The 14313-nt window shown below is 51.0% G+C and overlaps 1 protein-coding gene across 1 annotated transcript in view; it reads left to right on the forward strand.

The window, feature by feature from the left end:
• The window catches only part of LRSAM1 (leucine rich repeat and sterile alpha motif containing 1), a 37774-nt gene that overhangs the window by 13310 nt on the left and 10151 nt on the right, over positions 1-14313 (forward strand). Inside the window, exons 10-17 of the mRNA XM_032866391.1 lie at positions 1828-1958; positions 6402-6431; positions 6886-7008; positions 7270-7409; positions 8324-8368; positions 9967-10037; positions 12303-12402; positions 13847-13934. Of these exons, the coding sequence (XP_032722282.1) occupies positions 1828-1958; positions 6402-6431; positions 6886-7008; positions 7270-7409; positions 8324-8368; positions 9967-10037; positions 12303-12402; positions 13847-13934 (728 nt within the window). The remainder of the gene's footprint in view (positions 1-1827; positions 1959-6401; positions 6432-6885; positions 7009-7269; positions 7410-8323; positions 8369-9966; positions 10038-12302; positions 12403-13846; positions 13935-14313) is intronic.

The raw sequence follows: 14313 nt of genomic DNA on the forward strand, positions 1-14313 counted from the left end.
ATTTTAAAAAAAGAACAAAAGCAGTGTTAACTGCCACCGCCACGGTGAACCTCACAGATACGATGGGCCGTGAGAGAAGCCGGACGCTTTTATCAGCACACGAGCACTCTCCCCAAACCTAGTCCTGTTTATAGGGATGATTTCCCTCTTAAGCATTCATCTCGCTATCCATGAAGACTTTTTGCTCTTTTCTGTATGAAGGTGATACTTCAGTTTAAAAAAAAGTTACACATCCCATGACAGGATACTCGGGCCACACACCTACCAAAGCGGTCTTCGAGCAGCAGGTGATTCTAATGTATACCCTGGCCAATGATCAAACTAGGCAAATTCTTCCAAGTGTAATTAACATGGTGTTAGCTTCAGGCGTACAATATGAGGACTTCATTCATTCATTCATTCATTCATTCATTCATTCATTTATTTGACAGAGATCACAAGTAGGCAGAGAGAGAGAGGAGGAAGCAGGCTCCCCGTGGAGCAGAGAGCCTGATGCGGGGCTCAATCCCAGGACCTGGGATCAAGACCTGAGCCAAGGCAGAGGCTTTAATTCATTGAGCCACCCAGGTGCCCATGAGCACTTAATTCTGTACGTAACTCCATCCTCATGACTAACCGAGCTTTTAAATCCCCTTCACCTTTCCCACCCATCCCCCCGCCCAAACCCTTTATCTTCCTTAAAAAGTTTTCAGCTATGCAATTTCTAGGTATACAGAAGACAAAGAATAAAGCAGTGAACGTGTGTATACCTACTACGCAATTAAGAAATAATTCTTCGGGGCGCCTGGGTGGCTCAGTGGGTTAAAGCCTGTGCCTTCGGCTCGGGTCATGATCCCAGGGTCCTGGGATCAAGCCCCGCATCGCATCGGGCTCTCTGCTCCACGGGGGGCCTGCCTCCTCCTCTTTCTCTCTCTGCCTGCCTCTCTGCCTACTTGTGATCTCTGTCAAATAAATAAATAAAATCTTTAAAAAAAAAAAAAAGAAAAAATAATTCTTCAATTTATTTACATGGTGTAGTAGGTAAACATACTTATGTAAAGTTTTGGGGTTTTAAAACATTTTTTAAATGCATTTTATTTTATTTGTTTTTTTAAAGATTTTATTTATTTATTTGACAGAGACCACAAGTAGGCAGAGAGGCAGGCAGAGAGAGAGGAGGAAGCAGGCTCCCCGCTGAGCAGAGAGCCCGATGTGGGGCTCGATCCCAGGACCCTGGGATCATGACCTGAGCCGAAGGCAGAGGCTTTAACCCACTGAGCCACCTAGGCGCCCCTCTCTTGTGGGTTTTAAAAAAATGTTTTTAAAAAACATTTAAGAGGGTGGGGAGCCTGGCTGGGTCCCAGTTATATATTATGGACCCGAGATTATTAGCTACAATATATAAAGAGTACCTATAAACCGGCAACAATAAGGCAAGCAACCCACTCAAAAATGGGTAAAGAGTACAAACCCTGTCAAGTTCTACAGGAGAAGAGTATCCAGGGCCAGAGAAGGCAAGCATCTTGCCCAAGGTTTGGGCAAGGAGATGGTGGATCAGGCTTCTCCACTAATCTCCTCCAGGCTTTTCTCATCACCTCATTCTCACGTGGATGATAAAGAGGTGGCTGGCCAGCGTGTCTGTTCGCTCAGCTGACACTTCTTGAGCACTTTCCAAGTTCCGGGGCCTGGCATCAGGACTAGTGAGCAAGACAGAGGGCTCGATTCAGTCCGGGACAGGGGAGCAGGGGACCAGGCAGCTGGGGCAGGACACTGGGGAGGAAGTCAGAGGCTGCAGGAGCTGACGGTTCTGTCCCCTCCCTCCTGATCAGCTTGTGTCCTCTCTTGCAGAGTCAGGGCTGGAATACTACCCCCCTTCTCAGTACCTGCTGCCAGTCCTGGAGCAGGATGGAGGCGACACCCCCCGGGACAGCCCAGACGGGCCCTCGGACAGACTCTGCAGGGAGGAGGTGGAGTGGCAGGTAAGGCGTACCTGGCTCCGGACAGGAGTGGGGGTGTGTGTGCAGGGAACCTGGTCATTGGGAGGGGTGTTCAGAGCTGTAGGCCCTGAATTCCTCCACCAAACTAGCATTCACCTCCGTCCAGACCAGTGTGCTGAGATGCTCTCCAAGCCTGCGCCATCTCCCCACACAGCAGGTGCACCAGGCTCCTCTCTGCTCCCTGAACCCTTCAGGACCTTTGTAGTTTCCCTCTCCCCCTTCCCAATCTGGAGTTCTCCTGGCTCACCTCTTGCTAATTCCACCTTCTCCTCCAGTTGTGTCCAAATCCCATGTCCTCTGAGAATTCTCCCTGTCACATCAACCCGGGTCAGGTCCCCTGCTATATGTTCTCCGGGTGCCCCCACGTTTCCTTGGGAACACTTATCACAGCCATAAATGAAGAATTACACGGGAGATGACTTATGTCTGTCTCTCCTGCTGGATAAAGCTTTGTGAGTGTGGGGATCATGTCTGTGTTGTTCATTGTTGCCTCTCAGCAAGTACTTCCTGCCTCGGTGCCCCTTGCTGTACAGAACGCCTGTCATGCTCTCCACTCTGTGGAGAAGTCAGGGAGGCACACATGTCAGCACAGTGAGGGGCCGGCCCTCCCTGGTCCCAGGGGTGAGCTAGCCTAGGACGGGCACCGAGGAGGAATCTTGGTCAGAGTTTGCCACGTCAGCCAGGAGTCCCTGACACGGGAGCCAATGAGAAGCCACCTCTGTCCCCAACTGCACTCCCACAGAGGGCCCACAGGCCTCTGATGGTGGGGTGGAGGGTGGCAGCAGTGAGGGGGACCAACTGCCGAGTTTGGCTTCTTATCTTCCAGGGACTTTTTATTAACTCTGGTTCCCTGGTGCCCCCCCTTCCCTGTTGGACATACCACCATGCATGCCTTTGGAGTTTTATCTTTCTTCTGGCAGCTCAGTGAGAACTAGAGAGGAGGAAGATCTCTATCCAGGGAAATCGTGGCAATTTATACTCTGAGGAAATATTTGCAGCAAACATTTCTCTTTTTTAACTTAATTATGTTTTTATCTCGTTATTGTACTTAATTTTTTTTAACTTTTTATTTTTTTATTAACATATAATGTATTATTAGTCCCAGGGGTACAGGTCTGTGAATCGCCAGGTTTACACACTTCACAGCACTCACCAGAGCACATACCCTCCCCAATGTCCATAACCCCATACCCCTCTCCCCTCTGCAACTCTCAGTTTGTTTTGTGAGGTGAAGAGTCTCTTATGGTTTGTCTCCCTCCTGATCCCATCTTGTTTCACTTATTCTTTTCCTACCCCCAGACCCCCCATGTTGCCTCTCAACTTCCTCATATCAGGGAGATCATATGATAATTGTCTTTCTCTGATTGACTTATTTTGCTAAATATAATACCCTCTAGTTCCATCCATGTCATCGCAAACGGCAACATTTCATTTTTTTTGATGGCTGCATCGTATTCCATTGTATATGTATACCACATCTTCCTCATCCATTCATCTGTTGATGGACATCTAGGCTCTTTCCATAGTTTGGCTATTGTGGACATTGCTGCTATAAACAGGTGCAAGTGCCCCTTCGGATCACTACATTTGTATCTTTAGGGTAAATACCCAGTAGTGTGATTGCTGGGTTGTAGGGTAGCTCTATTTTCAACTTTTTGAGGAAACTCCATGCTGTTTTCCAGAGTGGTTGCACCAGCTTGCATTCCCACCAGCAGTGTAGGAGGGTTCCCCTTTCTCCTCATCCTCGCCAGCATCTGTCATTTCCTGACTTGTTAATTTTAGCCATTATGAGTGGTGTGAGGTGGTATCTCATTGTGGTTTTGATTTGGATTTCCCTGATGCCAAGTCATGTGGAGAGCACTTTTTCATGTGTGTGTTGGCCATCCAGATGTCTTCTTTGCAGAAATATCTGTTCATGTCTTCTGCCCATTTCTTGATTGGATTATTTGTTTTTTAGGTGTTGAGTTTGCTAAGCCCTTTAGAGATTTTGGGTACTAACCCTTTATCTGATATGTTGTTTGCAAATATCTTCTCCCATTCTGTCCATTGTCTTTTGGTTTTGTTGACTGTTTCCTTTGCTGTGCAAAAGTTTTTGATCTTGATGAAGTCCCAATAGTTCATTTTTGCCCTTGCTTCCCTTGCCTTTGGCGATGTTCCTAGGAAGAAGTGGCTGCAGCTGAGGTCAAAGAGGTTGCTGCCTGTGTTCTCCTCAAGGACCTCAGTGTGAGAAAGGAATCCATCAAAATCCTTGAGGAGAAGGCAGCAAACATTTCTAAAGCAGGATTAGCAGGCTGAATATATAAAGAGCTCTTTCAAAGCCTTAAAACACAGCAAACCATCCCGAGAGGGGAAAAAGAAAAAAAAAAAGCCAAAGATCTGTCAACAGGTACTTTACAGAATAAACCAGTACAGATGAGGGGCACCTGGCTGGGCAGTCAGTAGAGCACCTAACTCTTGATCTCAGGGTCTTGTGTCAAGCCCTACGTTGGCCATAGAGCTTACTTAAAAACTTAAAACAAAAAACAATACAGATGATCGGTAAACATGAAAAAAAAATTGCCCAATTCCCCTAGTAATCAGAGACCAGTAAACTAAAACAACAAAATACTGTTACCTCCTTCAGATTGGCACAAATGTCACTTTGATAATTTCTTGGCCAGAGTGTGGGGAAACAGTGGCCTCATCAATTGCTCTTGGGAAATGGAAACTGGTGTTCCCACTGAGGAAGATAACCTGGTAATAGGGGTCAGAAATTTAAATGGCATTGGCCATCGCCCATGATTCAGGAGTCCCACTTCTTGGCACATACCCAGAGAGACACTTGTCCAAGGAGACATTCGCAAGAGTGTTCCTTGCTGCCTTATTTGCGGTAGGGAAATATTGGAAGGCCCTTAATGTCTGTCAGTGGGCAACAGCTGAGCCAGCTGTGTCCTGTCCCTACTATGCCCTAGATCTATCCAAACTTGGATCACAGGACAGATAGGGTAAGTGAAAAGGGCAGGCTGCAGAACACGGTGGTGGTAGTATAGTACCCTTCTATGTTCAGAAAGAAGGTTTGAATGTATAGGAAAACAGATCAGCAATAGCCATTAACTGGGGAGGGGGGGCAGGGGGATAGGTAGGAGGACAGTTTGATGACAAAGGAGCACGAGGGAATGTTAGGAGGTAAAGGAGTGGTTCTCTGTCTTGATTGCAATGACCACTACGTGACTAGAACTGCATACTAAAAGGAATGAATTTTACAGAATGTGAATTTTGCCTTCATTGAAACACATTTATATGTGAGCACACACAAATATTCTATATTTTCCAGAAGCACAAATTATATGTAAATGTGTGTATTCGGGTCTGATAATGGTAGTTACATGGCAGGGGGGCCGGAGGGAACCAGGATCAGGCTGGGGGAATGGTCTATGGTTACCGTATAGGCTGTTTTTAAAATTTTTTGTAAGGATAATATACTCCGACATTATCTGTATAATTAAAAGTTAAAAGTTAATTTTAAAAATTTTACTCCTACCTCCACGTAGGACAAATCCAATTTCCTTATAATCTGCTGCTTTTCCAGTTCAGACAGATTGATCCTGGCCTCCAAGCTGGATAACTAAATACAAAAATACTTAAGATACTTATTTAAGTATTTAGAAATACTTAAAGATATCTGTGTGTTTGTTGATGTTTAACTACAAGAGGAACTCCTGCTCCTTGTTACCAGTCTGAGCAATACAGAAATATGTAAACTAAGCGCATGTCACCCCCCCAGTCCCACCCCCGGAGGTAATCGTCACAAACTGTTAACGTATCTCCTTCCTGAGTCCGATCTCAACAGGTATGAAATTCCGAGCTGAGTTTTGTTGCCGTTCTTACAAGAACAGGATCCCGCTGCACACACAGTGGCAGGTGGCAGGCCCCTTTCTCTGCAGCTCCCCGCCTTTGCCCTGTTACCCCATAGCTGTGTGACCCGCTGCGTGGAGTCGCCATGACTTACTGAAGTCAATGAGCTGTTGCCAGGGTTGTCACTCTTTACAGCAGTTCTGCAGGAACCTGTACGTGTCCCTTTGTGCATTTGTTTTGGAGGGCTGGAGTTCAGGGGCATTGTAGGTATACCGTACAGACAGGGAACCACACATCCCACTTCTTGGTCCCCCTTGTGGAGCACCACACCTTCTCAGGGCTGCACCCCCACAACCGTCCTGAAGAGCTTCCTACAGAGTGCCAAGCCCGGTGGTTCTCCTCCCTGCTGTCCGCTGGAACCCTCTGGGATCCTCTATCAGAATATCCTTCCCACTCGTCCCCGCCTGCCCCCACACTCTGATGCGGTGCTTTGAGGGTGAAGCCCGTGTCTGGTTGCCCCGAGATTCTGGCCATGGGCTGGGAATCCTACTGCTGCCCCCTTCTCCTGACCACTGTCTTTTCCCCCCCCAGAATAGGTTCTCAGACTATGAGAAGAGGAAGGTAAGAAAATGTCTATCCTCCTTGGTCACTTTTGTTCTTAACAAAGATCTATGATAAAAGATTTGAGGGAACAAGTTCTTCCTGTCTCCAAATTAGAGGGCAAACTGAAGTTTCTCTCTTGATACCTGGCCTCACCACATCCTTACGCAGCCTCAGTGGTGGCAGGGTTTCTCCACCACGGATGAGCAGTCTGAGGCTCAGGGACCCCAGACTCCAAACCCCTAGCCTCTGACAGTAAACAGTGTTTTATTACAGTTGGGCCCTGCGGCAGGGTCGGGGGGTGGTGGAGGGTGCAGGGGTGGTGGGTAATGGGAGGCGCTGGGATTGGAGGGTGTTGCTCAGTGTTCAGACCTACAGCCCGCACTCCTGGGAGCTGAGGCATGGATTCACCCTGCTCCCAGGTCCTGACACCACAGAGCCTTGCCAGTCATCACCAGGATCTATGTTCTTGCAGGAACAGAAGATGCTGGAGAAATTGGAATTTGAACGGCGTCTGGAACTCGGGCAGCGAGAGCATGCCCAGCTCCTCCAGCAGAGCAACAATCAGAAGGACGAGATCCTTCAGACGGTCAAGGAGGTCTGTGAACTGCCAAGTGGGGTGGGCTTGTCTGCACGCTTCCTGCCGGGGGGCAGCGGGGAGGCAGTGGGAGTAAGCGCTCTCCCTTGGTCTTCCAGGGCCTGGGGGGGGGGCCTGGAAGAACACCTAGCCCAGCCTCCTCGTGTGTAATGGACACCCCGGGGCCCAGCGAGGGGAAGACCCGGGCCAAGATGACACAGAAAGGCCTGGCAGGACGGGGCCCCTTGCTGCCAGCTCAGGCTGGCCGCCTGTCCGCTGCAGGAGCAGTCCCGGCTGGAGCAGGGCCTGAGCGCGCGGCAGCGCTACCTGGACGCCGAGCGCCAGCGGCTGCGGGAGCAGCTGAAGCAGACGGAGCAGAGCATCTCCAGCCGGATCCAGAAACTCCTGCAGGAGAACCAGAGGTCAGGCCCCCACTCCCCAGACCCAGGGACCTTCCCTGACGTCGGTACCCTTTGAAGAGCCCAGGCCAGGGGTCCCTCTCTCCCTTACAGTCTCCAGTCTCAACTCCTGCCTGAGGCTTTTGTTGGTAGGGTCCGGCCTTGGTGCCACTTTTTGCACCAGCCTGAAGAGAAAAGAGTCTGCGCCGGGCCTGACCTGGTCTGTAGCTTGTCCTCGGACCCGTGCCTCTCGAGGGTCCGGTCTGTGAAATGATTGGGTTTAGCAAGACAGTTGAGATCATATCCTGCTCCAGTATTTTAGGTTCCAGTGACCCGTTGGGCTGAGGTCAGCTGTATTGAGATTTGCCTTATCAAATCCTGTCCAGGGTATAGGTGCTGCTAGGAGCCGGTCTCGGTGGGCTTGGGGGGAAAGGAAGCCAGATAGAGGTCTCCAGAACCTCTAGTTGGGGGCCTTTGTGGAAAGCCTCCAGAACGGGCTTTTGCCTTGACCTTGTTGTTTCCAGGCCTCCCTGGCTTCTCACTCACTCCGTCACGCAGCAGTTCCATGGGGCCCGAGCGAGCCGGCAGGCCTGCCGTGTGCCAGCGGCGTGCTCTCCCCACCGAGGCGTCCCGAAAAGCTGCCCTGTATCAGGTGCTGCTTACATGCCGGGCACTTTGTGTATACTCTCTCGTTCACTCTTTACAAGTACTCCGGGAGGCTTTTTCTATGAGGATCCCATTTTGCAGATGAGTTGGGGCTTGGTGTGGCTGAGTCCCTGCCCAAGGACACAGAGCCCTAAGGTTCTGGACCGAGAACCCCAGCCGGTTCCTAAGCCCCCTCTGTGCAGCCAGTGCAGCGCGGGGAGGGCAGTTCTTTCGGGAACAGGCCTACTGGTGACAGCTGTAGTGGCCCTTCACGCTTCGGGTTTGCTCCACAGGCAGAAGAAAAGTTCTGAGATCTTGAAGTCGCTGGAAAATGAAAGGTAAGTGTTTCGCTCTAGCACTCTCTGTGCTGCCTTGGGGCCAGGGGAGCGGTTTCAGGGAGAGAAGATCTTGGGATTCTCAAGGATTATGCCAAAAAGTCTTCCTAAAGCTGTAAGGGGATTCACCTCCTTAGGGAATATTGAATTAAAAAGAATCACTGCCTGCAAGTTTAACACTGAGAAAAACTGAGACGTAAATAAAAACATGTGTAATGTCCACTGTATGGCTAGTGTTAAAAAAAATCAGAAAAAAATCCATTTCTCATTAAAGGAAACAGTCTGTTGCAAAGTAGAAAAGAAGAAGCCGGAATTAAAGTGAAGCAGTGTCTGATTTCTTCAAGACACAGCCTGGATCTGTGCTCAGAGCACACGGAGCCACCCTGAGTGGCGTACCAAACATTGCCGAGAGGCCGAAATTAGAGGCCGTGATCTTTGGGTTTTTTCAGTTGTTTTCCGTGTTTCCAGGTTTATCGAGACACCCCTCTTTAAGAAAAAGGGTAGCTGAGAGGGAAGAGTTCCCTTTCTGCTTTCCCCTCTCCCCTGTGGGATTATCTGGAATCCTTCCTGGTTCCCAGGAATCCCAGAAGAGCAGCGTGGGCCTCGCAGCCGTCCCTGTGCTGGCCCTCCAGGCCCCCGGCCGCTTGGGAAGAACAACTGCAGGGCAGTCCCCTCACCTGGCCCCTTGAGCTGTGGTGCTGCGGGAGCTGAGAGCAGTCAGGGCCCAGCCCGGCTGTGGCCAGTTTATCTGGCACTCGCGGACCAAGTGCCCTCTCCCTGTTTGGGTGCCTGGAGTGGGGCCACGGGGCGTGTCAGTGGGACCTTCCCTCGAGCAGCCTGTGGGACTGGGCTGGAGGCAGAGGCGCTCAGATGCTGTTTTCAACCAAGCATACCCCTTTGGAGAGCAGTTCCATCTGCGCCACGAGGACTAGCTTACCGGGGGGACACAGCCGCCGCGCAATAGCTTCTTAACGTTCGTTTTCGGTATCATGGATGTGTCCCGGCGCCAGCAGCCTTGTTCCCGATAGCTGTAGGCTATTTACTGTGTGATTGTACCTGAATTAGTCGTCTGTGACATGTGAGTTCCCGGAGTTTCATAGCGACCAGCACTATTCTAGTGACTATCTCCGAAACATACCGGGAGGTGTTGACGTGAATATTTGTGGAGGAAACGTTCAGAGGACCTTCTGACGGGTCTTTCCGCACTGCCTTCCAGAAGACACTTCTCCGGTTCTTGCTCCTCTCAGGCTGCCCCAGTGCTCAGCGCTCCCCACCCCCCAACCTGGAGGCGAGATTGTCCTCCCCGTTATCCGTGATGGAAGCCTCTTTCTGGGTGGTTACGGGTCACTTGTATTTAAACATCTGTGAAGTGGCCGTTTCTGTCCTTTGCCGGTTTTCCAAAGGGAATGCTCAGGTTTTGATGCAGGGCTGCCGGTGAGCGGGGGCGGGCGGCAGGGCGGGGTGTGGTAGGAGCTTGTCTGGGTAGGCGCGGCCAGGAGGACTTCCCGGAGAAGGCGGCGTTGCTCTGATGGGATTCCCTGTCCGAAGTGTTACATCTGCTGAGTAAATGGATGGATTTTATTTATTTTTTTTGTTCCTAGAATAAGGATGGAACAGTTGATGTCCATAACCCAGGAGGAGACTGAGAACCTGCGGAGACGTGAGATTGCCTGTGAGTGGGGAGGGGGTGTAGGGTCCTGGGAACAGAGCTTGTCTGACTCGGGCGGGGGTGGGGGGGGCGGGGGGAGGCTGCCTTCTCCCTGTAGGTCTGGTACTATGGGCTCAAGAGGGGGCAGTGAAGTCCAGGAGGGCCCTGAGGTCAGGCTTACACCAGAGCAAGCCATATGACCTCAGGGCCATTAGTGGTCCCTAACTCTTCCGAGCCTCTGTGTTTTTATCTGTGAAATGGGGAGAACCATGATTGTCATTCTGGGTCATTTTGAGGGTCAAATGCTGTGCTACCTGGCACTGAGTGAGCACCTCGCAAAGGCTATAGGGTTTCTGTTATCCAGAGCTGTGGTCGGCCCCTCCTGTGTTGCTGGGAGCTCCCTATCCTGCCATTCCCAAGAAGTGGTCCTGGGGCACCACACTGTGTCCACACTTGATGGTGGTGGGAGGGGCTCCCTGTCTGATCCTGAATGCTGAGAGCATCAAGCCATGTGCCAAGGAAATCCAGGAGTCTGTTCCTCCTTTTTCAAAATAAGGACTAATTCTTCTGGCTGGCCCGTGTCCTCTCTAGCCCAGATACTGGAGCGGGGCACGGCAGGATACTGGGCACCAGGCCCTGTGCCAAACCCCGTGCATATGCCACTTCCTCTCACTCCCTCCTGATGAGGTGTTGTTGATGTTCTTATTTTAAGGTCCCTGTTAGCCACCATTTAGAAAGAAAAACTGTGTTTGCATCTCCAAAAGGATATTTACTAATAAATCTAGTAATTAGGAATAGTGTCAGTACCGAGGACTTTTGTTTTCACCTTTTCGGGCTTCCTTATTGCGTAGCTTTTCAAAAGTGATCATGTACTATTTTTATGACTAAAATTTCCATAAAAACGACATAAAGTCAAGAGAAGGTAATAACCCTTGTTGAGGACGTGTGGTATCGGGCTGTCCTGGGCGCTGCCAAAGGGAATATCTATCAGCAGGATCTTTCTGGAGGGCAGAAAGGGTAACTCCTGTCATTCACGGCCTTAAAACTGTGCTCTTTCAAAAATTAATCTTAGGAAATATTCGAATTGCATAAGGATGTTTGAGCAAGGACGTTTATCGTTTAATAATTGCAAAAGAAACCAAACGCCCCAAATAGAGGATTCTCTAAACCTTGGTGATCCGTGTCCTGCAGGAGCCTGTGGCCAGCGCCTCACACGGCCACGTGCACGTGGGGAGGCAGTCTCGAAAAGTGAGAGTGATGTGGTCGGTGTGGTCACATCGTGATTTTTTCATCATAGTTAAATACATGACCTAAACTCTGCTGCTTTAACCACTTGCAATCGTGCGATTCTGAGGCCCAAAGCACACCCCCGTTGCTGAGCGGCTGCCGCCATCCAGGCCCAGAGCCTCATCTGCCTGACTGCAGTTCTGTCCCCGATAAACAGATGCTCCATCCCCCTCCCCCAGCCTGCATAGGACCCCCATTCCTCTTTCTGTCTCGCCGAATCTGATAACACTAGGTAACCCTCGTAAGCGGGACCCTACAGTATTTGTCATTTTGCGACGGGCTTCTTTGACTCAGCAGATGTCCTCAGGGTTCATCCCTGCTGGAGCAGGTACCAGAATTTTCCTTTTTGAAGGCTGAGAAATATTCCGTCTGTGTGTCTCCCCTCCCACCCCATCTACTTATTCATCCATCTGTCCGTGAACACTTGGGTTATTTCCACCTTCTGGTGTTTGTGACTCCCACTGCTCTGAACGTGGGTGTACGGATACCTGCTGAGTTGTCTGCTTTCAGTTTTTCATTCTAATTTTTTAAAAATGCATAAATATGCGTTAGAAATTGACTAGAAGAACATATATCACAGTATCTCTGGGTGATAAGATTATAGAAGATTTTGTGTGCGTGTTGCTCGGTGTTTTACAATTAGCCTTTTCAAGCTTAAGTTACTTCCACAGTTTAAAAATTTCGGCGTGGTGGAGGGGCAGCGCCTGGGTGGCTCAGTCAGTTAAGCATCTGACTCTTGGTTTTAGCTCAGGTCATGATCTCTGGGTCGTGAGATCAAGTCCCGCATTGGGCTCCGTGCTCAGCAGAAAGTCTGCTGGGGGTCCTCTCTGCCACCCCCTCTGCCCTTCTCCTGCTCGCATGCGTGCACGCTCTCCCTCTCCCTCTCTCAAATCTTTTTTTAAAAAAGTGTTTTTTAAGGGTGACTGTGAGGCGGGTGATGAGGTGAAGCCCCCAAAGCCCCCAGGAGCGGCGGCCCTCAGTCCCACCCCCGTGTCTCCTCAGCCGCCATGCAGCAGATGCTGACCGAGAGCTGTAAGAGCCGGCTCGTCCAGATGGCCTACGAGTCTCAGAGGCAGAGCTTGGTCCAGCAGGCCTGTTCCAGGTAAGGTAAGGACAGGCTTCCTGGGTTGGGGGCACCAGCTCAGGGCCCAGGACCGTGGGGTGAGCGCTGGACATTGCCATCCCCGCCCCAGCATTGGTCGTGCACCGGGCAAGTGGTGACTGCTCTTCATGTCTCCTCATGGACCCGGACCCCACGATTGGGTCAGGCAGCTGGTAACGAGACAGCAGTCACTCCCACTTCTGCACTTCCTGTGAGCCAGGCACTTGGCCAAGGGCTGTGTGTTGGCCCGCTGACTCTCTGAGGGACCGTGTCATTAGCCCAGTTTTGCCAGCACAGCTCAGGCTCAGAGAGACACTATGACACACCCATGGAAACCCAGCCAGCAGGTGGCAGAGCCAGGGTTCAAAGCCAGGCGGAGTGGAAGTGTGCTCTTGACCGTGGTGCATGCCTCGACCTCCGAGGGTCTGCAGAGGTCGGGAGCGGCATGCCCTGGAGGGGATGGTGAGAGGTTGCTTTCATACTGGTGACAGCTCTGGGTCTGGCTGGCCAAGTTCACTGCATCACTGTGGGTCAGTCTGTTGAAGAAGCCACACGTGTTGGCACAGCCAGGTGAAGAGGAGAAGAGCTCTTGGTGCTTAAGAGACAGGCCAGGAGCCCTGGTGTTTCTCCCCCTGTCTAGGTGATAGGCACAGCCGTCAGCCTCCCCATGTCCTCACACGTGTGGGGACTTTCTTCCTTTCCTGGTGGTAGAATATGAAGCTTAGTGCGGGCCCTAGTGGCAGATAGACCTGGTCTCAGGTTCCCTCTTCTTCTGTAACTGTGAAGTGTTGGGTCAGTCCATTTCCCTTCTGAGCCTCAATTTTCTTATCAGAAAAATGGGGATAAGTCACAGTACCTACCCCTGGAGTGGTTAGAGGGTTTAACGAGCATAGTGTTTGCCACAAAGGGGGCCAATAAATAACATTTATGACAAAACAAACTCAAAACCAGGAATATGCCAAAGTATGGACCTACGTGGGGCTTCAGGATTTGGATTTTTGTGCCAAAATCACTAGACTTGTTCTAGGATCTAAGAGCAGATCTGTGGCTGAGGTGGAAAATGCTGGGTGCGTCAGGTGGGGCATGGATGTCACTGTCCCAGATGGAGTGCTTTCTCACAGCCCAAGTGGCCCACCTGGGAGGTCCTGAGCTCCTTGCTGGTGGAGGTGGGAGGGCCGAAGGCAGGCCACCACTTTAAAGGGCACTGTAGAGGGGATTCTGATGGAGGGGTGGATGAGAGGAGCTAGACACACCGAATCTGTCTCCTTCCTTCTAAGACAGACTCCATGTCTGTGCCTGGCCCAGGATGTAGCCCCCAGCAGGTGCTTCTTGAGTGTTATTGTTGAATGAGTACATGGTTTACCTTGACCTCCAAGGTTCCTGGCACTTGGTAGGTGCTCAGAAAACGTTCAGAGAGTGAATTAATTTGCTGTCTTTCTGGCAGCATGGCCGAAATGGATGACCGGTTCCAGCGGATTCTGTCATGGCAGCAGATGGATCAGAGCAAAGCCATCAGCCAGATCCTGCAGGAGGTGAGCCCTTGCCCAGGGTGTGAGGGCAGCGGCTCAAGACGGGCACAGGGAGCCAGAGGCAGAGCATGGAAAGTCTGCATGGAGCCCTGTGCTCAGCTTAGAAGACCCAAGAGGCTTAGTATGGTTAGAACTGGGTGGACCCTCAGGAGAGGAGGGCGAGAGCAGGGTGGTTTTCTGGCCTCTGAGATCTAGAGAAGCCTCCCTCGTGAGGACGTCGGGGCAGGACGTGGTGATCACTCCGTGGAGACGGAGCCCGCAGGAGAGCGCCAAGGGCCTTTCGACTTCTCGCTTCCAGATGGCGCCCCTCTGGGCCCCCTCACCTTCCTCGTGAAATGGGGCAGTGAAGGCACCGACACCCCGTGCAGAAATTCCGTGCTAG

The sequence above is a fragment of the Lontra canadensis genome, unplaced genomic scaffold (genome assembly GCF_010015895.1).
Source record: "Lontra canadensis isolate GAN:19392208 unplaced genomic scaffold, GSC_riverotter_1.0 scaffold30, whole genome shotgun sequence".
Lineage (NCBI taxonomy): Eukaryota > Metazoa > Chordata > Mammalia > Carnivora > Mustelidae > Lontra > Lontra canadensis.